We start from the raw sequence: 24,199 nt of genomic DNA, 5'->3' as shown, positions 1-24,199 counted from the left end.
ATTACCAAAGGTTTTGACACACTTTAACAGGAACCATTTGATAATATAATAGTGACAAGAGGCACTGTGACAGTCAGTGATACTACCAACCTTATGCACCACATGGTTGACTTCTTTCTGACCTAGTATTCATGATTCCCAGTCTCCTCCTTCTATTACTTCAACTGGGCCTGCCATGTTTTCTAAAGTTTTTGTTTTAAATGTGTGTTTTTAGTTCAAGTTTTTCTTCGCAACAAGAATAAGGTAATGGTACTTTCATTTTTCACTGTTTGGATTCCATGGGTATATATGTGTATGTATGTTGCTTTCTCACATTCCAGATACTTTCCATGAATCTCAGGCTTCTTTATCAAGTCCCTAACACTTGAATCTTTTCTTTCTGTTTGACGATCTCCACTTCTTCCTTCATTTTGTTGTCTCTTTTCCCACATACTCATTTTTGTTTCTTCCTCAATTTCTTTTATGAATGTGTCATTTTTCTTAATAAACTTTATATCATGACCCTGTTAGATTCACTGAAGGAACTTGAAGAAATGTTTTCCATTTTGTCTCAGTTAACTTGATTTCTTTGTTTATGAGTTTTACGTCATCATGTTTCACTACTTTCTGACACTTGCCTTTCACAATTTTCTCTACCTGAACTGTGTATTGTATCCTTTTTTTGTGATGTCGTCATCATGTTTCACTACTTTCTGACACTTGCCTTTCACAGTTTTTTCTACCTGAACTGTGTATTGTATCCCTTTTTTGTGATGTCGTCATCATGTTTCACTACTTTCTGACACTTGCCTCTCACAATTTTCTCTACCTGAACTGTGTATTGTATCCTTTTTTTGTGATGTCGTTCTGGAAGAAATATGTTTTATAATTTTATATCTTCAGGCTATGTAGCTCATCAGCAATCATCTCCAGTGACTTTGGTTTATTACCTTTAAGACTAAAAATATATAAAGTAATGTGTACACCGATTTTTGTAGTTGTTCGATGATCAAAAACTTCACAAGATGATGCAGTGAAAAAAATTTGTTGTGAAATAATAAACGATCAACATCACAGAACATCTTGTGAAAAAGTCGCCTCCCTCCAGTACGGCAGCGTTAAATTTAGGCCTTACAACACTATAATGCGCGCCACAGTTCTTTGTGGTGGAAAAGGAAGAAGACAAACCATTTAAGTTAGAAAAATGTGAAAAATAACAGAAGTACGTTTATAATTGAAACTGACTTCCTAAACTCCAAAAATTGTAGAAATATTTATTCCGACTCATGGAGTAATATTTGATTTTCAGTATGCGTCGTATAAAAATGTCATACTTGTTCTTTAAAGATAAATGTTGCTTTAATACCCAGCAGCAAAGTTAATTTTCCTTTTGTATATAGGAGTTTATATTAATATTTGAATAAAGTATAAAAAATACATTTCTTGCTGCCCCTTGCTAGTACAGCGATAAGTCTACGAATTTACAACACTGAAATCAGAGGTTTGATTACCCGCAGTAGGCTCAGCAGATTGCCCGATGTAGCTTTGCGATAAGAAAACACACACACACATTTCTTGCTGTTCAGACAAAACATGTGTTTTATTCTAATCAGAAGAAAACAGCCTAATTTTGCTATGACCCGTCGAAACTTGTAGCGTGTTCTCTACTTAAAATTTTCGTTATGCTTACAAATTTTCAGTGAATTTTTGGTCTTATTTGTGATAGTATTTATTATTAAAGTTGATAACTAAAACATATCTCTATTGCACAGACAACAAATTATAAACTTTGTTCCTTAGAATTTAGCCCTCCAGTGACACGTCTGCGAACTTAAACGCTCGAAACTGAGTTTCGATGCCGTAGTAGGAAGGTCACAGATATATAACTTTGCGTTTAACTACAAAAACATAATCTTAAAATTTAAACTTATATAATTTGTATTGATACACGTTCTCACTGAAGTTTATTTGTACGATTCGACACACAGTGAGATAGATAGCTTTGAATTTACTAAAAAGCGACACCTATTGCTCCAACACAAAAGAGTAGAAAAACATTTGATTGGTCAAAGAGAATGACGTTCAAGAAAGAACTACGTTTTTACTGAGAAAGATAGGTGTAGTATCGAGTTGCGAAATTAAAGAATAAATATGGAACAACGAAAATTTCCTTTTCAATTTTCGGACACAAATCCAGCTGAACGTAGGTCAGAATTTTTCAAACGTTTTGGTTTTCGACCCGTCGAAGATCGTGATATGTTTTGTGAAGCAGCCCAATTAAATCCAGAGTGGCCTGACTGGCATGAAAGATTTCATCACGGAGGGTTTAAGGTGAGAATATTTTATATTCTTAAAATACTTTGAGTTATTGAAAATGTTTTTGTTTTTTTACTAATTGCTTTAAACATAAAGCTAGAGTCAAAACATGGGTATACTTTATTTCCTTTTTCTTGTAAGTTAAATTTAAAATTACTAATAGAAATTGCTATAGTTCAATAGTAGAGAGTTGGTTATATAACTACGAGATATGTTACAACTTAATATTACAGTTTGATAGTGTTTGAGCTGTTTTAAATTGAACGCAACTTCAATGAATAATTACTGAAGTTTTATAGAGGGTAGAACTAAGGTTTGTTCAGTTTTGTGTAATATAATAGATAATCATCTATAAAAAATCATTAACGTTAATGAAACTACAAAATTATTGGTTAAACAAAATTTTAGGGAGAATCATTATAATTTTGTACTGTTATGCGAGTTATTTGAAGAGTTATCTACTTCAATACACGAGATATTTAACTCCTATTTTGTAAATTATAGGTCAGGAGGTTTCAGAACTGCTCAGGTCATGTTTGTTAACATCTTGATTCATCATAATTAAGAAATGAGGTCACTGATAGTTGATTTTTTTTTTTTTTTACTTTAGTTATTATCTGCTGGTTCAGTTATCTTTATGAAGTTGTGGATAAGTCTCAAAATAATGTGATTGTGGATAAGATGTTGTGTGTCAAATAAATGGGTGATTCTGTAGAAATTAAGATCCATGATAACAGAGACTAAAAATGATTTAGAGTAATAAAAGTGTGTGTGCAAGAGGAACAATGTAATATTTACTGGGAATTTCATTTATAATAATGGTAAGAGCTTGTTCTTCTGTGTAGACAAATTGTAAAAGCTAAGCCTTAATAATAAATAAAAGGTTTTCTCCAACCTGCACAAAATGCTATGCCTTAGAAGAACAAGCTATTAATATATTTAAAGGGAATTTCATGTATAATAATTACCATTGTTTCCCAGACTAAACTATAAGAAAACAACAAAAATGTATTGTTAAGGCAATAAATCCTTTTCAAAAATGTGAATGATTTATTAGCTTGACCTTACCCAGTAGTTGTCTTTTGTCATGTCTGTTTAGATTATATGAATTGTGTGTGTATATATTCAATAAACAAAATGGATATAAACTTCTATATTGTGTTTAATGTACTTACAAGGTTTGAATTATCATTTGTTTAATTTAGTTTTTATTTGGTTGGTAGAACTGTACACCTCTTAAGACTGCTCTTCAGCCAACCTAATTACAAACAAGACATTATTTCTATATAAACATATATAAAAAGTCTTGAAAGCTGTATAATAAAAGATACTTAATATCAGTATCATGAAGTTTAGGTGTTTTACGTCTTCCTTATTTTCAAATTTACTTGTCTTAGTCTTGTGATCTGAGGTGTACTTGACAGTGTTTGGGGATCATTTCAAAGCTTCTATGCAAACTCTATGCTCTACTGATAATTCTCTGTGCTTTTTAGGCTGTAGCATGACAACAAAACTTAAGATATAGTGTTAAACACTGTCTTTGTCAAGGTTTGTTTGTAGAGTACTTCTAACATATACTGATACCATATGTTAGCTTCTTTCTGTGTAGTCAAAACACAGCATGGGGTGCTTTGACAGTTATTTCACACCCTGCAATTGATTATTATATTCATTCTAGCAGAATCCTTATGAGATGCCCTTGGTACAAGTATATTGGAATTCTAACAAGTGATAAGTATTTTCACTGTGACTCATTTAGTTGTCAACAGTGATCAGTGTAAAATTACCATAGTGTTAAAAGTCCTAACACAGTACTGTATTATAACTCCACAAATTGTTTAACTTAATTGAAAATCCTCTGGGTTTTTTATAACTTATACTAGTTTGTGAACTAAAATGGAAAGGGAAAAAAAAATGTTCAAGACATCTTAATAGGTCCCGACTTGTTTTTTTATGTAAAATTTGTTCTGAATCTCCAGTTGTTTATCCAACATTTATCCAGCTTTTAAAAATGCAAAGGAAAGATCTTTATTTAAAAATAATTGTCTATTTATATTCCTACTAGTGTTGAAATCTTAGGTCCTTACACCAAGTAAATTACCTCCTTGTTTATTTTGTTTTATTTCTTACAAAATAAAAAAATGAATTCAAGGTGTTAGATTGTCTGTAATAAAACTATCACTTCCATTTGTTGTTAGTGTTAGAGGTAGTAACTGGTAACACATGATGATAAGAAACCCACTTGAAGTAAAAATGCATCTCAGAAGGCTCTTTGCTGACATGTGTGGGATATATCTTTCAGTGTGTCAAGAGTGGTCATTTCTAAAATCTAAGTAATACATATACACACAGTGAACAAAGCAAACACAAGTGCTGCATAAATTAAAAGGATCCCCATGGTGCAGGCTATAATATGGGGTATAAAATGTGGCTCTGGGTTTTAGAGGTTACTGCAGAAGTAGGACTTACATTGAGATGGAAATAAAAGTGCCTACCAGTTTTAACGTCTACTTATCAGTCTCGCAGGTTTGTCAATCATCAATGCATATAGAAAATTAATACTCAAACAGTCCAGTAAAATTAAAAGTAAGGACTGCATTAAATACAGCAATTCTAAAGCAGTGATAAATGACATTTAAATTATAAAAAAACAAGCCCTCTCAAAAAAAATAAAGATTCTGTATAAACTAAAAGGATATAAAACACACCTTGGGTTTTGGAGGTTATTATAGAAGTAGGACCCACATTCAAATTGAACTGAGGATACGTCATCTGTCTTAACCTCTGTTTGCTTGTCTCATGTAAATAAAATATATCAAAAGAAATGCAGCCATATAACCGTTCACTTCTTAAAGACAGTTGGTGACTGCTCTCCAGAGTAAAAGTATTGCCACTTGGGAACAAGTAAGAAACTTGCCTCCTATGGTTGACATTCTATTCCTTATTGTATTGATAAAGCACTAATTTAACTTAATTACTTGTTCAGTAGATAAAATTATAATAGCCCAACCAAGTTATCTAAATTAACTAGTATAACTCCCAATGACCACTCATTAAGTATGCTACTACCAATTTTCAGACTATAAACAATCCTTTATAAGGTGTTCATCTGTTTTAAAAGTAGTTTCAAGTTGTTTAAATAAACTTACTAAGAAGTACTCATCAGAAACTTTGGACAAAAACTCTTTTTTTCTTTATCACAAAATATTTTAATTTAGTTTCCTAAATAAACCCATTGAATACTAAATTTTGTATCAGTATTTCAACATTAGTAATAAAATATAATTTTTTACAAATTTTGCAAAATCTGAGTATTTGTGATACTTAGAGTATGGTACATTACTGTTAAAAGAAGCTAGATTTGATATTGGAACATAAATATTTTTATCAAAAATTTTTGATATGATTATCAGTTATTTTAGTTTCTAGAACTAAATAATGTCTCCACATCTGAAATTGAACTATTTTCTATTTCTAATTGTACCATATAAATAGTGTTAATAAAATTGTTTATCTGAGAATTATTTGTACAAATTATAAATCTACCTGTTTATAAGTTAAAGGAAACTTTCTGTGTATATATATTATATATATATATATATAAATTATACACACACACACACACATGCTGCTGGTCAAAATCTTAAGGCCAATGAATATAAGAAAAAAATATACATTTTGCGTTGTTAGACTCAACCACTTATTTGAGTAAAGCTTCGGAAGATGAAAATAAAAGGGAAAGTGAAAATAAAAAAACTTTTAGCATTTAGTAGGGGAAATGTGAACACCATGAAATTAGCCTAAATACTAGCTGGTCAAAAGACCACACCAAAAAGAAGTCCTAAACAGGGTAGAAAATATCTAACAAGGGGTCTCAGTAGTTAGTTGCATGGCTGTCATTACAAATAACTTCAAACATTCACTTGGCATGCTCAGTATAAGCATTTGCAGAAGGCTGGCTGGAATTTTATTCCAAGTGGTGAAGATGGCTTCATGAAGGTCATGCACTGTTTGGAATTGACCACCATTTCTATAAACTTCCCTTGCCATCCACCCCCAAACATTTTCATTGGGGTTCAGTTGGGCAACACGCTGGATGGTCCAAAAGAATCACGTTATTTGCCATGAAAAAGTCCTTTGTCCTGTGGGCATTGTGGATTGCAGCATTGTCCTGCTGAAAGATCAAGTCATTTCCACACAAGCAAGGGCCTTTAGTCAATAAGGATGCTATCTCCAACATGCTGTTTGATGCCCCTGTATAACCTGAAGTTCCATTGTTCCATGGAAGGAGAAGGCACCCCAGATTATGGTGGAACCTCCTCCACTGTGTTGTGAAGAAAATGTCTCCAGTGGGATCTCCTTATCGTGTTAGTAATGTTGGAAGCCATCTGGACCATCCAGGTTAAATTTATTTTTTATCAGAGAACAAAACCTTCATCCACTCACCTACATCCCATGTTTGGTGCTTCTCACCAAAGTTTAACCAAGCTGTTTCGTGATGCAGAAGGAGGCGTGACCTTTGAAGATGTTTATGGTTTTTAAAGCTTTTCTCTCATAGATGCCATCTTATTGTTCTTAAGCTTATTCTGCGTCTGTAAGGGCCTTAATTTGGTTTAACGGTTGGCTGGTGTCTTCCTGGACAACCCGTTAAATCCTTCTGCTTAATGCCGGTGAAATTTTCTTGGGCCGACCACTTGAAATTCTTGTTCTGTATCCCTCAGGGTCTTTTAAGCAATTTGCAACAGCAGTTTTACTATGCCCAATCTCACCAGCAATGGTACATTGAGAGAGACCTTGCTTTTGCAGCTCAACAATGCTGCCATGTTCAAACTCTCAACTTTTTTAGATTTTGTCATGTTTTTACCCAATGTAACACGCTTGATGTCAGTGAGGGATGTTGACAATGCTTATGCTTGAACACAAATGACTAAATTTTGTTGTATGTTTACCAATTAATGCTTTGTTTCAGTATGGTCTTAAACTTTTGACCAGCTAGTATTTAGGCTAATTTCATAGTGTTCACATTTTTCCTACTAAATGCTAAAAGTTTTTTTTATTTTCATCTTTCGAAGCTTTACTCAAATAAGTGGTTGAGTCTAACTACACAAAATGCATATTTTTTCCTATGTCCATTGGTCTTAAGATTTTGACCAGCAGTGTGTGTGTGTATAATGTATGTATGTATATATGCAGTTTTCACTAAACCGATTCTCATTAACTTAGATACAACCTTGCTGTATAGGTAGTTCCTACTGGAACTCCTGTTTAAATACACAGTCATTGGGAAAAAAAGTTATTATAGATATCAAATTTATTATTTATTTTTGGAGGTAAGTTTTCTTCCAGTGCTATAACAGGATGACAGTATATTTCTATTAATGAATTCATAACAGAAATTAAATTTTCTAATGGATTGTTATATACTGTGTTGTAAAATCAAATGTTTGAATATTTTTTGCTTCTTCACAATTACTCAGGTATTCTCAACTGGGTTGGTTAATTTTTACTATATTAAGTAATATATTTAATCAAGTGTACAGTGGACAGTTTGTGTTCATTGAACAAGTAATACATTTAGATTTATTTCTATAAAGTCATGTTTTTTTATTTAATCTACTATGTTTCTAGTTTTTTTTTCACGTATGTAACAATACAGAAAAATACACAAAAAAATATTAAATGCTTACATCTGGACTATTGTTTTTTTTGCCATTTGAAAAACTCAATACTGCTATTTTGTAATGGTAGTAGTACATGAAATAACTTATTTCTTACAGTAATTAAATACATAAAAGTAAATGATGCCCTATCTCTTATAATTTTGCTTTTTAATCAAAATATGCATGCCTTAAAATAATTCGTGGACCTGATTGATGTGAACTTGGTAATAATCTTTAGACAAAGTAATTCAAACATTGTTTTCATAGTCTTGTACAGAAATAAATATATTAAAGTCAATAAACAATCCAAGATCAAATATTAAAGAGAATTATTGACCATGTCTGAATGGCAGGATGTGCTATTTCCATGGACCAAGAAAATTACATGATATAAAATTAGTCTGTCTCTTAGCACTATCTGTACTATAAAATTATAGTTTCATGTTTAACCTGTTGGCTGCTAAGGCAACTCCAAACCAAGTTCAAAATACAACTCTAATGCCTCTTAATTGTGTAACCTTTTTCGTGATGCCATTTTGGATTGAAAGTGAAACAATATGTAAGTAAGTCAAATGTGTGTATGGTGCTGACATCTAGCATTGAAGTTGAGTATTATTGAGAACGAATTAACTCGTCCGTGTCACTGTTACCAATCGGCGTGGATGAGCTATCTCGTCTACAGCACTGAACAGGTTAAACTACATGTAGGGATGAGTGTCACATGATACAGACAAGAGAAGGATGAAAATGTATTTGAACATTTCTTTTTGAAATTGAAAAAATAGAACTTGTTATAATATAATGTATTAAATACATTTTCTTGCCAGGTTTATTGATAATAATGTGCTGTTACTTGTTTTATTATAATTCCATTTGAATATTATACAGAATTGTGCATTAATATGACCTGAACATAACATGAACGTTGAAAACATATGATCTTGTCACTTATTGAAGTAAGTCCCCTACCTAAATAACTTGACAAGTAATGTACTTTAAGTGTACTGTCTTGAGAAACAAGCAGGTATTGACAATATGTTAATGAAGAGTGATGGAAGTCAATATTTAGTATACAGCACTTTGCCAGATCTAACATATAGTTCCAGTAAAGAAACCAAAGTTTGAAAATATAATTGTAAGAACACGAGAGTGAAAATAAAGAAGTTGTATGAAAATATCAATTGTGACACACCTGTGATACTTGAATAAAAAAATTCGATGTATAATGTTATGGCAGGTATGTTTAAACTGAATTACAGTCTTTACCTTTAATGTAGACTAGGTGAGTGCAGTAGTTTTGACTTTTGTTTAATAAAAGCAAAATCTTGAAAGATACATTCAATCTTTATATATTGTGGGACAGTGAGGTGGCAAATATATTTGTGTAGCAACTTTTGTCATGGAAAGGAAGGTATTTCAGAAATTATATGCTCTGTTTTGTTTGCTTGTTTTAATATACTTGTGATGATGTCATTGTTGTCTCTGTATTTTTGCTAAGTAATATATTGATAGATAATAACTTAAGCTATTTTGTAATTATATTTTCTTTTTCACTGAGTGAACCTTTTTCTCAAGGTGTAAATATCTTTAATTTTTGACTCGGTGTTTAACTTTATAAAACTTTTCCTGCAGTTTTCATTCTTGGAGATTCATGCTTTACAAAAATTTGTTATTCTACATATCTGACAGAAACCTTGTTGTAATGTTATTGGAGTTGTCCTGAAAGTGGGTATGGTTGCTGATTCTTCCAGTGTATCATCAACAAACTACCATGTTTTTATTAGTGTTCATATTTTTCTACTTTAAGCTAGACAAATCCTGAATCATCTGAAAAATTACAACTTGATTAGAGATTAATCAGAATATATGAAAAACCAAAAAGTACTGGACAAAGTTGTTTATTACTATAAAGAATATTTAGATGAGTTGGAAAATGTTTTTACTACTGGACCTTTTGTTGCTCTAGGACCACCAAACAAAATCTTCTGCAAAAGAAACTCAAGACTTGCATCATGGTGATTAACCTAAATAGTTTGGCAAGAACCATAGAAGAACAACTAGTTAAAATTTGTTGAATTACTAATAGATATAAAGTGGTTTAGAACCATTTCATGTGGTGAAAGAGTTATAGGCATGAACATCAAACTGCAGTGAAAACAGTGTGGATAACAAATGGTAGATTTTGACCTTCAAAACATTTCATTGAACACTCATTCATCGTGACAACAAATTTATATATAATTTATAAAAATGAAATAAAACATTCACATGTAGTTTAAGAATGCACTGTATAAAGCAGTTGTATTTTAAATAGAAATTGAAATAAAACATTCACATGTAGCTTAAGAATGCACTGTATAAAGCAGTTGTATTTTAAATAGAAATTGAAATAAAACATTCACATGTAGCTTAAGAATGCACTGTATAAAGCAGTTGTATTTTAAATAGAAATTGAAATAAAACATTCACATGTAGTTTAAGAATGCACTGTATAAAGCAGTTGTATTTTAAATAGAAATTGAAATAAAACATTCACATGTAGTTTAAGAATGCACTGTATAAAGCAGTTGTATTTTAAATAGAAATTGAAATAAAACATTCACATGTAGTTTAAGAATGCACTGTATAAAGCAGTTGTATTTTAAATAGAAATTGAAATAAAACATTCACATGTAGTTTAAGAATGCACTGTATAAAGCAGTTGTATTTTAAATAGAAATTGAAATAAAACATTCACATGTAGTTTAAGAATGCACTGTATAAAGCAGTTGTATTTTAAATAGAAATTGAAATAAAACATTCACATGTAGTTTAAGAATGCACCGTATAAAGCAGTTGTATTTTAAATAGAAATTGAAATAAAACATTCACATGTAGTTTAAGAATGCACTGTATAAAGCAGTTGTATTTTAAATAGAAATTGAAATAAAACATTCACATGTAGTTTAAGAATGCACTGTATAAAGCAGTTGTATTTTAAATAGAAATTGAAATAAAACATTCACATGTAGCTTAAGAATGCACTGTATGAAGCAGTTGTATTTTAAATAGAAATTGAAATAAAACATTCACATGCAGCTCAAGAATGCACTGTATAAAGCAGTTGTATTTTAAATAGAAATTGAAATAAAACATTCACATGTAGCTTAAGAATGCACTGTATAAAGCAGTTGTATTTTAAATAGAAAATGAAATAAAACATTCACATGCAGCTTAAGAATGCACTGTATAAAGCAGTTGTATTTTAAATAGAAATTGAAATAAAACATTCACATGTAGCTTAAGAATGCACTGTATAAAGCAGTTGTATTTTAAATAGAAAATGAAATAAAACATTCACATGCAGCTTAAGAATGCACTGTATAAAGCAGTTGTATTTTAAATAGAAATTGAAATAAAACATTCACATGTAGCTTAAGAATGCACTGTATAAAGCAGTTGTATTTTAAATAGAAATTGAAATAAAACATTCACATGTAGCTTAAGAATGCACTGTATAAAGCAGTTGTATTTTAAATAGAAATTGAAATAAAACATTCACATGTAGCTTAAGAATGCACTGTATAAAGCAGTTGTATTTTAAATAGAAATTGAAATAAAACATTCACATGTAGCTTAAGAATGCACTGTATAAAGCAGTTGTATTTTAAATAGAAAATGAAATAAAACATTCACATGTAGTTTAAGAATGCACTGTATAAAGCAGTTGTATTTTAAATAGAAAATGAAATAAAACATTCACATGTAGCTTAAGAATGCACTGTATAAAGCAGTTGTATTTTAAATAGAAATTGAAATAAAACATTCACATGTAGCTTAAGAATGCACTGTATAAAGCAGTTGTATTTTAAATAGAAATAAAACATTCACATGTAGCTTAAGAATGCACTGTATAAAGCAGTTGTATTTTAAATAGAAATTGGATGTTGTTTACATTACACATTTTACGCTATTCACGATGCTTACAGTAAGCTTTCACTTCAAGTTGCAGCATAAAAGAAGCCACAAGGTATTATCAGTCACATTAGTTATTATTAGTTATTAGTCACATTATTAGTTAGTATGTTTGTTTTGTTATGTTTAAAAAGGTTATTTTTCATGTATACCAGTGATACATAAACACAGTGAAACCATGTGTAGCTTTTGAAACAAATTAAAAATAAAATTTTCCTTTGTAAGAATATAATTATTATAGAAAAGTTTTAAAAGTATTGAAGAATACCTGGAAATCTACAATTATAAAACATTTTTAATTTTTTCATAAAGAACATGACACAATGAAATATACATATCTCATATTGCTTTTAAATAAAACAATAAGCCAAACCAAATCACTCAACAGTTGTATTGAGTTGTTGTACTCATTATGTTTTACAATGGCGACTGTATATATTATAACTTGTACATATTGTATCCATGCAATAATTGTTTGTCTCCATGAAACAAGAATGGCAAACAATGTTTGTACGAAATGATTAAAAACCCTATAACCCAAGCATTTGTGAAAGGTGTATCTTCTTCAAAATAAGATAGGCCAACATTTTGAAAGTGCTTGGGTTACATGGTTTTTATTATTTTGTATCTGGACTTTTTGAACATGCGTTTTTCATGTCATGAAAACAGTATTTGTAATCTAACCAGTTTAGTTTTACTTCAGAAAAGAAATGTGGAGAGTTATATTTATGGAAGTTTTTCATAGTTTGTACTGTTTTCAGTTGTTGTCATATGTATGTTTTACTATATTTTGCAAATCGATGTTCTTGTTTAATACAAAACTACATAATTGGCTGAGTATTCTCTTCACTGTAAATTATTAAACAGACTTTAGAATAAATCTTGTAACTTATCGCTGTTTTTTTGTTTTGTTTTTTAATGGTTCTGAATGAATAATTGTTACAGTTCCAATTGATTTTCAGCTTGTTTGGTGACCTACACAGATGTAAAATAAGTTTAATAATTTAATATATTTTGAACATTAAATTACAAATGTTGTTCAAGGCTGTACGTATTTAAATGTTTTGATTGGGTGGAAACAGTGGTTTAAAAGTGAAATGTGTTATTGAGCTAAAGTAATTAAATAAATGTTTTACAAGCACATGAGGTAAAGAAACAGTTAACTTTATAGCTGATGTGTTGACAGGTTTAATTTAGAAATATGTAATGTTATTTGCTCTTTCATTTGTGCTTTCTTATATTTTATTTCAGAACATTAATTCTTAAATTTGTATTTGCAAATAGAATTGTTTCAATATATATGTATATTATTATAATATTTCTATTTATAGCATGGGCATTGTGAGGGAAATAATTCCCCATCAGAATCCAACTCTGGTAGTCCAAACATTTGTCGCAAAGTAGGATCATCCTTTAATAACTGGAATTGTGATGAAGAGGGCATGCCGATTAAGGTAATTCATCAAAAGGGTGCCCCTATGAAAACAAGTGGTGAGTACATGTGTACTTCAGAGTCAGAGACATCATCTCAAGGCAGTGATGCTCAGCCTGGACAATCCCAAAGAAGACCTCTGGAACCACGTGTTTACCATATTCCCATACTTGTAGAGCCTCGGGATGGTTCAACAAGTTCAGGATATGCTTCTGATAGTACTGGTGAAGAAGGAAAAACCAGATCCCATCAACAACACTCTTCTGAAGGAGAGGATTGGGGTAGTCCAAGTATAAAGCAGCTAAGACAGAACTTTGAAAACCACAGTTCCTCTGGTGGCAGTACATGGCATTCTTTATCCAATAGACAAGACTCTACTAGTCAAAATTGTCCAGCTCGAGGTGATTGTGATTCAGAGAGTCCACTTGTATCAACGACAAAAGTTTTCTACGTACCAATTCAGAAGGAAATGCAAGGAGATTTCCCAAATAATCGAGAGGATTCTCCTCAAATCCTTGTGAATCACAAAGATCCTTGTTCTTCTCTCAGGGCTGAGGAGCTCCATTCTGGTAACAATTTCTCCAACAAAGGTTGTCACATAACAAGAATAAATATTAACAGTGGATCTTCTCATAATCAAGGACATAATGAATCTGATGCTAGCCAAGCTAGTTGTGATTTGCCTTGTACCCAACAGCAAAATGCAAGTACTACAAGTGACAGTTGTGATGGACCCTCAGAATACCAACAGCTAGACCCTTTTCAGCAAATAGCTGCTATAAGAAGTGAACTTGATAGCCTTAAAATGGAAGTAACAGCCTTTGATGGATCTACCATCAATGGACAGAAGAAATATGGATACTTGGATGAGATGTTGACAAGGTGTATGCTGAAACTTGATGATGTCAGTACTCTTGGGGATGAACAGGTTAGAAATGCCAGAAGAGCTGTTATCAAAGATGTTCAGCAATGTATTGCACAACTGGAAGCTAAAGTAAAACCTCTGTCTGAGAACTGTAATGAAGAAATTGTTTCTAAACCAACTATCAAAGAAAGTGGAGAGCCATACTCGGGAAATGAAGACATTCTCAGTCAACAGCCAGAAGTGCAAGAGGAGTGTGCTGAACACACAAAACTGTAAATTAGTTTCATGTAATTGTGTAAATGAATATAAGACAACCTGACCCAGAAGGAAGTAAACAGTAGTGATCTTTTCATAAATGTTTGGATAGCATAAGATTTTATCTTTTGAGAAAATGATTGTTAGAAAGATTATTTTGGTCATTTGTCACTATTGTATCTGATATATTAATTACTTTATTTTGACATATATCAGCTAAGCTTTCAAATGTAAATAACGTACTAACTTTGAACACAGTTATTAATTTATAAAGTTCTTGTACGTTTTTTCTAGATTTTTGGAGTGTCTGTGTTTGTCATGTGAACATGCTTTTTTTTTTAAAAGAAAGTTTCTTGACAGTTTTAAAGCACAGGAGAAATTTGATCCCATGAATAAACAATTATTTTTAGTGATTTTTCAAAGAGAAATGCAACTTATGTCCTGGTAGCAAGAAGAATCCTTTGTTTTAAAGTGAAAACCAATCTATTTTGGTATTAGACGCAGTTGAGACAAGAGTGAAACTTATATTTCACTACTTATAAGATTGTTTAATTGTTTATGTGATAGTAATAACTATTGTCCTTTGTGTACTATTAGTCTGTGTTTTTTAACAAATATATACATTGGAAACAGATAAGTGTTAACAGTGTACTGTTAGCATAAAAGTCAAGAGCTATCGTAGTTCTGTGTTACTTTTTAAAGTAAGATATTCTTATAGTAGCATTTAAACAAGGATTTGTATATGTGCTACAGTATTGAAAGAGAAACTTCTTTGGTTGCTATCTCAAGTGTTTCAATGCTGTTGAAGAAGTCTGCATACTAGTAATTAGTATATTTGGGTTGTAGCATGTGAACAGTCTTGTTAACTAATGCTCTAAGACTGTGCTTCTCAACTTGGTTTTCTAAAAAGAAAATCGAGGAGTTCTGTAGAGGTTTATGGAATGTAAGAATTCCACATTCTAGTGCATAAACACACAATTACAATCACATCTTTATTAGTATAATGACAAAAGTCACTGCATTGTTTTAACCCTTTGCGACGGGCTTGGTATAATGTACAAAAACCCATCTACACATTTACACACTTTAAGTATTTGCACTGTAGCTTTTGATACAGAAGACTTTGGTAAATTTTACAGTTCTTTTGTACACAAAAAATCAGAATTTTATTGAAATATTCTTACTAAAGATTTGTTTTTGAAAATATCAATTCTGTTTTGTTACTAGTCCAAGTGCAAAGTGATTTTATGTTATGATTAAATAAAACTGTTCTTCATCCCAAAATATCTGGAGTATTCTTTGCTTAATTTCTGAAACCTTCTAACTGCATTTCAAGTGTTTGTATTCAGGAAGACTATATTCTATACTCTAGCTAATTGTGGTATGTCAATTGTTCAACTTCATAATATCATATAAAAATAAAAAAAGGAAAAATAAATATAAATTATACTTTTTTTCATGCTACAGTGACTACATGTTATAATACAAATGTTCAGTTTGAGTAGCGTAATTCTCACAATGTTATATATGTATTTATTGTGTTTTATTATATTGATCTTCCAGTCACACTGAGCTAACATTACATAGCTTGTATTGACATGATGCACATGTATCTAGTAATATGAAAGTGGTCTTTAGTTCCAGTCACACTGAGCTAACATTACATAGCTTGTATTGACATGATGCACATGTATCTAGTAATATGAAAGTGGTCTTTAGTTCCAGTCACACTGAGCTAACATTACATAGCTTGTATTGACATGATGCACATGTATCTAGTAATATGAAAGTGGTCTTTAGTATTCCCTTTCTTGGCTGTATGTCAGTGGACTAGTATTCTGTAATATACAGTTACATTTCAGTTATTATACGTTTTATATGGATATAGATTAATACCATTTAGAAATAAATTATTAAACTTATTCTCCAACAAAATCAAGAAGCAAACAATTGCCACTTCTGGCTGTGACCTTTGTACTCCATTGCTGCTAGACGTAGGCTGTTAAGCCTTAAAATTTTGCAAGTTGGAGGATATCAAACTTTTTTAAGTTTTTTATTTATACAGTTGAACAACTAAAAAAATCATAAATAACTATACTGATACCATAAATTCCACTATAATTTATCAAGCTTAGTAATTTAAATCTAAATACATTTTAATTATTTCCAGCAGAAACAAATCTTGATTTAAAAGAACGTGGTAGTCTTTTCACACATTAAAATAGCTCTGGGGAAATTCTAAGTTGTTGATTGGTTATTCTTAATTATTCACATGTTATATATTGTATATAAGGGACTGTTTTCAAAAATGGAAAAGTTGAATTGGGCCACTGTGTTTGATTCAATACATAAGCCACATCTCGGCAAAATAAAAATGAGGTTCTTGTTTTATATTATAGCTTGTCAGTATTGTTAATTTGAGTTCCTAATTTGTTCTAAACTATAAACATTGTATTTTAACATCACAAACTTCTAATTTTAAACAGTGTATATATATGTTTGAATTATAATCTACAATTTTATTTCAGATTTATTGACATTCATAAAATAGTAGTTCAATAAAATTTTGAATGCAAGTCAACAAATGCGATGACATGACCTTTGACCTGTCGCAAAAGGGTAAAGTTAGTGAGCAAGACTTAAGTCATTATTATTGTTTGAGTGAGCACATTTCTCACTGTGTGTGTCCAAATAATTGGCTTGAGGAATTTTTCGTGGTTTGGATGTATGTATCTCGTTATATAAATACATTAAACATAGGTACTCTGTCTGGAATTATAGATACAGTATTGCAGTAATGTTTTTAATGAATGCTTTAAAGGGAAGAGATCTATGGATTCAAAATGGTTGAGAACCAATGTAGTAATACAAAACAGACTTGTGCAGTGAAGATATTTTATCTAAGTCTTGTAGATGCTGAACTGAATACTTACATATAGCTGTGTTTAAGCATTGTACCTCAAGTGTATAAATAGTTATAACTCTAAAAGAGTAATGTAATGAAATATTTGTATCCTTGTTTGTGTACCTCGAGCGTATAAGTAGTTGTGAGTGTTATAATAATACACTTGTATACCTGCTTGTGTATCTCAAGTGTAATAGTAGTATTGTGTTATAGTGCTGTAACCTCAGGAGTAATTTAATGAAGCACTTGTATCTGTGTTTGGGAACCTCAAATATAGAAGTAGTAGTAAGTGTTACGATAATGTAACCCTAAAAGTTATAAAAAGAAATTGGCCTTTATTTGTGTTAGTAAACCTCAGATATACAAGTTGTAGTAAGTGTTGTAATAGTGCTATCTTAACAGCTGTCATAAAACACTTGTATACCCATTTGTGTTCCTCAAGTATTATAAGTATTAGTGTTATAATAATGTTGAAGATTTAGTAAGTGTTGTAATGATGCACCCTTAACAGCTGTCATGAAACACTTGTATACCTGTTTGTGTTCCTCAAGTGTTATAATAATGTTGAAGATTTAGTAAGTGTTGTAATGATGCACCCTTAACAGCTGTCATGATGAAACACTTGTATACCTGTTTGTGTTCCTCAAGTGTTATAATAATGAAGATTTAGTAAGTGTTGTAATGATGCACCCTTAACAGCTGTCATGAAACACTTGTATACCTGTTTGTGTTCCTCAAGTGTTATAATAATGTTGAAGATTATTTAACTGCCATAGCAGTATTGTTGTGTACAAACAATTAAGTAGAAGTTAATTTGTATGTTTTTAGCAAAATGTGCTTTAAAGCCAGATATTTATGTACAGTGTGTGTGTGTGCATGTGATACTAATGGTTTCCTTTATTTCTTGTACATAAAGTACAAACATGTGCATCATAAATAAAGATGTAGTTCATTGAATTGTTGCTCAGGTAGTTTATTTGAATATTTCATTAAGTAGGGTTATACTTGCTTCATCATATATGATGGGTTGTATGTAACTTCACAAGAACATTCCTTCATTAGTTAGTTGGGCCTTGTTTTTATTGAACTTTAGGCATTTTCAGTCTTTTTTTTTTTTTTTTGCCCCACCTTTTCTTCACAGCTAAGGTGTTTTTGAGTAAATATTATGATTTTATGTCAATACACACGAAGAAACCACAGCGAATAAAAAAAGTGACACTCAGTTATAAGCAACATTAGCTTTAGGATTGTAACCCTATTATTTGGAACAGAACCAACCAGATTCCTTATGAAATATATGTTTAGTTTTTTCTCTCTAAAATAGTATTAATAACTTGCTATATGGTAACACCATAGAATCTAGATTAGCAGTTTATTTTAATTACTCATATGTGAAGGATCATTATTTATGCTAATTGCTTAAGCTAATATCATGTGACACTAAACTCCCTAATCAGAAAAATGTCAAAAATTTTAAAAAATTGTGTTTAAAGTTGTCCAGGAATAATAACCATTAACCTGTATATATTTTTAAAACACGAGCTTGAAACTGTGAATCTAGTTTGTTTGGCCTAATTAATACTTGTGTATCTGCATGCCCTTTCACCCTGTAGTTTTGCTGATCAAAATCGGTTATCTTCACTGTTAATGACTAAAAACAGTCCACCTTTATGAAGCTGTACTAAACATGTTACATCAATAGCTTACACGAGTTTTTGTAGAGGTGTGCACAAAAATGTTGGTCACATTTGAATAACTTTATGTAGCTTGTACTTGGAACAAATCTGACACTTAATTGCAAGTTGTAAAGACCTATCAGTGTACAAGATTTGAAAAACAATCCAAAAAAGTTAAGTATGTTTTTCTATCAAATCAGTTAATACTTTTGGTGAAAAGAAAAAAAATTATTATATTTGGTATATTTCTTAATGGATTGTCTTGAAATTTAGTATTTGAAGTAAGGATCCATCACAGCACATAAGATTACATTGTTTAACATCACATTTAAAAGTTTCCTATATATTTTTTGTTGTATGTGTGTAGAGGGGTATTGAACATACATACCTTTGGGGGGGAGGTATAGACCTTGAATAATGTCAGTCTTGACAGTAAGATTCAAGTTAATACATTGGGAAAGGAAAATTAATCATGGAAATCACTTCTTTCATATGTAGAATTTACAGTAGTATCATAGTGTATTAGTCTGGAATCTACAGTAGTATCATAGTGTATTAGCCTGGAATCTACAGTAGTATTATAGTGTATTAGCCTGGAATCTACAGTAGTATCATAGTGTATTAGTCAAGGAACTTTAGAATTCAGCTTGTTTTGGTAATAAACTTTACTAAACTGAGAGATGAAAAAGAGAGGATATTCATACTGTGCAGCAAGCTGTATTGTACAGTAACAAAGCTTGTTAGTCTAATACATAATTTGATTATAATATTTTACACATCTACAAACAGTGTTTTTAAAGTTCCATAAATACTTTAAACAAAATTTTGAGAAGCTTTTCTGTTATACTTTCTGCTTCCTAGTTAAGAAGAGGTTAAGTTTAATTTCACTTCAATATTCCCTACAACTAAGATGTGTTTATTTCCATGGTAGAGGACCAATCACACAGACAGTAATAGTATCACTTCAATATCCCCTACAACTAAGATGTGTTTATTTCCATGGTAGAGGACCAGTTACTCAGACAGTAATAGTATCACTTCAATATCCCCTACAACTAAGATGTGTTTATTTCCATGGTAAAGGACCAATCACACAGACAGTAATAGTATCACTTCAATATCCCCTACAACTAAGATTTGTTTATTTCCATGGTAGAGGACCAATCACACAGACAGTAATAGTATCACTTCAATATCCCCTACAACTAAGATGTGTTTATTTCCATGGTAGAGGACCAATCTGATATAAAATTGTATGCTCAGTTCATAAAAGTGTTTTCAGATTGGATATTTAAAATTTCCAAGACAGGAAATCCCTTAAGCTTAATAGCATTGAAAAACAAAATAATATGGATGAACTTGTGGGTACTAGGACCATCCTGATAGAGAATTGCAATGAGTAGTAACCCAGCTACGTTATGTGGGAGGTGAGATTACACAAATGTTTGTGTGGCATTAGCCATGCATGTGTCCAAAACAACAGTATACAACATAAGAAGGATCTTCATCTGGAAAAGCTGCTACTATAATGTATCTATTCTACCGTTTTACCTCGAGCACTAAGTGAATGAAATACGTGCATGTTATTCCATACAAAGACATGCTGGTCAAGTGCCAAATTCAGCACTTGTGGATTTCTGTGTGATGAAACTGATAATGGGAAACCACTGTCTGTGGAAATTTACATAGAAGAGTTTTGGATGTAACAACTTTTTCCAAATGAAACTACACCATAAGGCTATTGTGAATGTACACAGTTATCAGAATGAATCTAGACTAAAAACAGGGTGAGGCTTCAATATAACTAACCTCTGTAAAGGCATTCTCTTATCCTTTCCAATGTCATTTTGACATCGAAGCTGTTGCAAGGTTGTGTAGGTGACAGAACTCTGATTGCAGTGAGTGTGGAAGTACCAAATGATGTTGTAATTTCTGTTTTATTGGAACTTTTTTTTTTTATTGAGCCACCAACTGTTCTGTGCCATTTTTAATCCACTAAATTATTTGTTTAATGCTGTTGTATCTTGGATGAGTGTCTTTCATTTGGCTTTTGGACCACAGTAAATTCAACATATGTGAATGCCTTTACCTTGGATTTCTGCTTTGTTGCATTTTAGGTTAGTTGCCTTATACTGTGCATTTCTCTTTGCAGTGGGCCCAGCATAGCGACATGGTTAGGATGCTTGGCTCACAATCTGTGGGTCTAGGGTTTGAATCCATGTCACACCAAACATGCTCACCCTTTCAGCCATGGGGGTATTAAAATGTGACAATCAATCTCACAGTATGTTGGTAGAAGAATAGCCCAAAAGTTGGCAGTGGGGGGTGATAACTAGGTGTCTTCCCTCTAGCTTTACACTGTAAAATTAGGGATGGCTAGTGCAGATAGTCCTTATGTAGCTTTGCACAAAATTCAAAATAAACAAATTCTTTGCAGTGTTTACTTTCTTTGATAATTAAAGATCTTTAAGGTAACAGATTAACCTTTCAATTTTTCCAATATTAAAATTGTATGTTTGAAACTTCTAGAACCACTTTGCTTTCTGGCCTTCTGGATTGCAGAAATTCATAAGCCAGTTCAGTTCTGTATGATGTGTAAAATGTTGAGCCACATAAGTAGTGATGTAAATTAATTGAAGCTTGAATAACACTCGATAGTTTGTTGTTATACAACACCTTGTTTTTCAATATTCATTACATTGCTATAGCAGGTGATTACATTAAGATCATTATGAGATACTAGCATACTTTTCATGGCTACATAAAGTTAACATTATTGCAGTATTCTCAAATAACTACTGTCTTCCATGTAAGAATCGAATGGATCTACTTACAACAGGAAGTTATCCAGAATTATCACACAGTAAACCTGAATTGAAGAAAATAAGTTTGGTTTAAGCTAAGAGAATATAGAGACTGGACACGTTTAAATTGTCTGCCAAATTTATCAAGGTAGTCGTTTTGGTTTTTAAACCTTCATGGGAGAACCCAAAAGGCAAACCAGGGGCACTCAGAAACTTATTGTTTCTCTTCAGCCCCGCACGTGCTCAGAGGATAGGCATGTCTTGTAAGGTAGAGGTGTATCTTGGTTTATGACTGGAAAATTTGAGAAATCGGGAAGACTGCAAAGATGTTAGGCCAGGCCATTTCTCTGGGGGCCAGTGAATTTTATCTTGTGATAAGATGTTCAGATGAAGCAATTTGTGAAGTAGCGGAAAGATCAAAGCTGCAGCCCATCATGTTTTATCTCAAGATGAACTAAGCAGAGAGAGTTGTGAGAGAAAGAAAAGAGAGGAGGAATAAGATGTAACAGAGAAAAAGACCGAAAGGGATAAATAAAGAAGGAAAGAAAAAATCACCAACAAAGAGAGAGTGTGTGTGTTTTCATTTAGCAAAGCCAACTCGGGCTACCTGCTGAGAGGAATCGAACTCCTGATTTTAGTGTTGTAAATCTGTAGACTTACCACTGTACTAGTGGGAGACCTTTAAAAACTGCCCATCATGGGTATCAAAACCCGGTTTTTACCGGTGGAAGTCTGCAGACATACTGCTGAGCCACTGGGGGGCTTAAGAGAGAGATGCTTAGCCTTCGCCTTGTTGCCTGCCTCGCTTACCAGACAAGCATTTACATGTGTTAAATCGGTCCACTAATCTGTCTATCAGTGTAATCCACTAACACTATTATTTTCTAAATTCCTACCTGGTGCGGGGTTGAAGGAGGACTCGTTAGTCTTCGAGCACCCCAGGGGATATTAATGTTTCTGAGGAAATATTAATTTTAAACCTAAACACATGCAGATATAGAGAGAGAGTTAAGCACCGAGCCTTGGGGTATACCAGCATTTAAGTTGAATCGATTTTAAAGAGATGAATGAATTTTGACTACAGCTGTACGGTTAGTGATGAAAGCTGGCGATCCATCGGACTAAAACTGACGGGGTGTTTTGGGCTTGAGTTTACTGGAGGCCATTGTGCCATACTGAGTCGAATGCTTTTTGGACATCCATATCTATACCAGCTGTTCTGAGATACAGGTGTTCTATTTTAGTTAAATCAGTAAAAATAAGTCCACATTTGTGTTTTGTTTTGTTTTTCTTTGACCTTTATGCAAACTTTACACGACCACAATACATATCAAGTGAAAAATATACAAAAATAAAATGGTATTAGTTAAAACGAATTTGATAAAAAACTAAATCTATACTTTTCAAAATTGTCAATTAAAAGTACTATGCACATTTTTTCTTTACGCAAATTATTGACAAATGAGGATATTTACCAAGATTGGAGCAACCCCAAATGGCTCAGTAGTTAGGTTACAGGTTTTTGACACTAAAAATTGGGTTATGATATCCTTGGTGGGCAGAGTACAGATAACCCACTATGTAGCATTTAGCTTAACAACAAAACTAACCGACTAAGTCTGGTAATAGGACTAGTAATTAAGAATTACTTTCCTGTTAATAACTTTAGTTAGCACAATAAACGTTTTGCACGTGAATGTAAATAGCCTTTGTTTTAACTAAGTACCGCAGTTTATAATTTCACAAGATAAATTATTAAATAACTTCAAATATACTTTTAAAAGACTCGCAATTTTTTTCAATGTATTCAAAGTGGGATCGAAGTATATTTCGGAGTTAATGAACCAGACTTGAATACTGGTAATACCATAAAATATTGTTCGATTCTAAGTTGTGGCTTCCTTTGTTTATTTGTTATTAAACACAAAACTTCGCTATGGGCTATCTGTGCTGTACCCAACACAAGTATCGAAATCCAATTTTTAGTGGATTAAACCCTTAGGATTACTACTGAGCCACTGTAGAATATTGGTACATTATAGAGGTGACAGTCAATCCATTAAGATAGACAATGGGTGTCGCTGAATGACTGCCTTCTGGTAATTAGTTCAAAATTAGGGACGGTGCCAGAAAACCTTAGTAGCATACCCATAAATAAAAATAAACAAGTGTACATGATATAAAATAATAATTTATATTGTATACCATACGAACTATTGTGTGCAAGTAAGATTATATATAACTATATAAAATAGTTTTTCCATACTGAAAACTACAATCGTGATAACAAACAAAACTTATGATATTCAACATGGTTATCTTCAACGCTCTGTATTGTAAAAAGTTCTAGTAT

The 24,199-nt window shown here is 31.9% G+C and overlaps 1 protein-coding gene across 1 annotated transcript; it reads left to right on the top strand.

Annotated features, from left to right (window-relative positions):
* The first annotated feature begins 1,806 nt into the window (after positions 1-1,806).
* On the top strand, positions 1,807-15,745 carry LOC143240747 (uncharacterized). The gene is made up of 2 exons (XM_076483708.1): positions 1,807-2,310; positions 13,241-15,745. The coding sequence occupies exons 1-2, from the start codon at positions 2,131-2,133 to the stop codon at positions 14,480-14,482; spliced, it is 1,422 nt and encodes a 473-aa protein (XP_076339823.1). The 5' UTR covers positions 1,807-2,130; the 3' UTR covers positions 14,483-15,745.
* Positions 15,746-24,199: the final 8,454 nt, after the last annotated feature.

The sequence above is a fragment of the Tachypleus tridentatus genome, chromosome 13 (assembly GCF_004210375.1).
Source record: "Tachypleus tridentatus isolate NWPU-2018 chromosome 13, ASM421037v1, whole genome shotgun sequence".
In the NCBI taxonomy this organism is placed as follows: domain Eukaryota; kingdom Metazoa; phylum Arthropoda; class Merostomata; order Xiphosura; family Limulidae; genus Tachypleus; species Tachypleus tridentatus.
Note: the sequence above shows the minus strand (reverse complement) of the source record. Positions and strands in the feature narration are given on the sequence as shown.

Bases quoted from the DNA above. Each gene is read 5' to 3' on its own strand.
- LOC143240747 (XM_076483708.1), top strand. From the start codon at position 2,131: ATGGAACAACGAAAATTTCCTTTTCAATTTTCGGACACAAATCCAGCT. The intron at 2,311-13,240 runs GTGAGAATATTT...TTCTATTTATAG, and splicing joins TTCATCACGGAGGGTTTAAG to CATGGGCATTGTGAGGGAAA.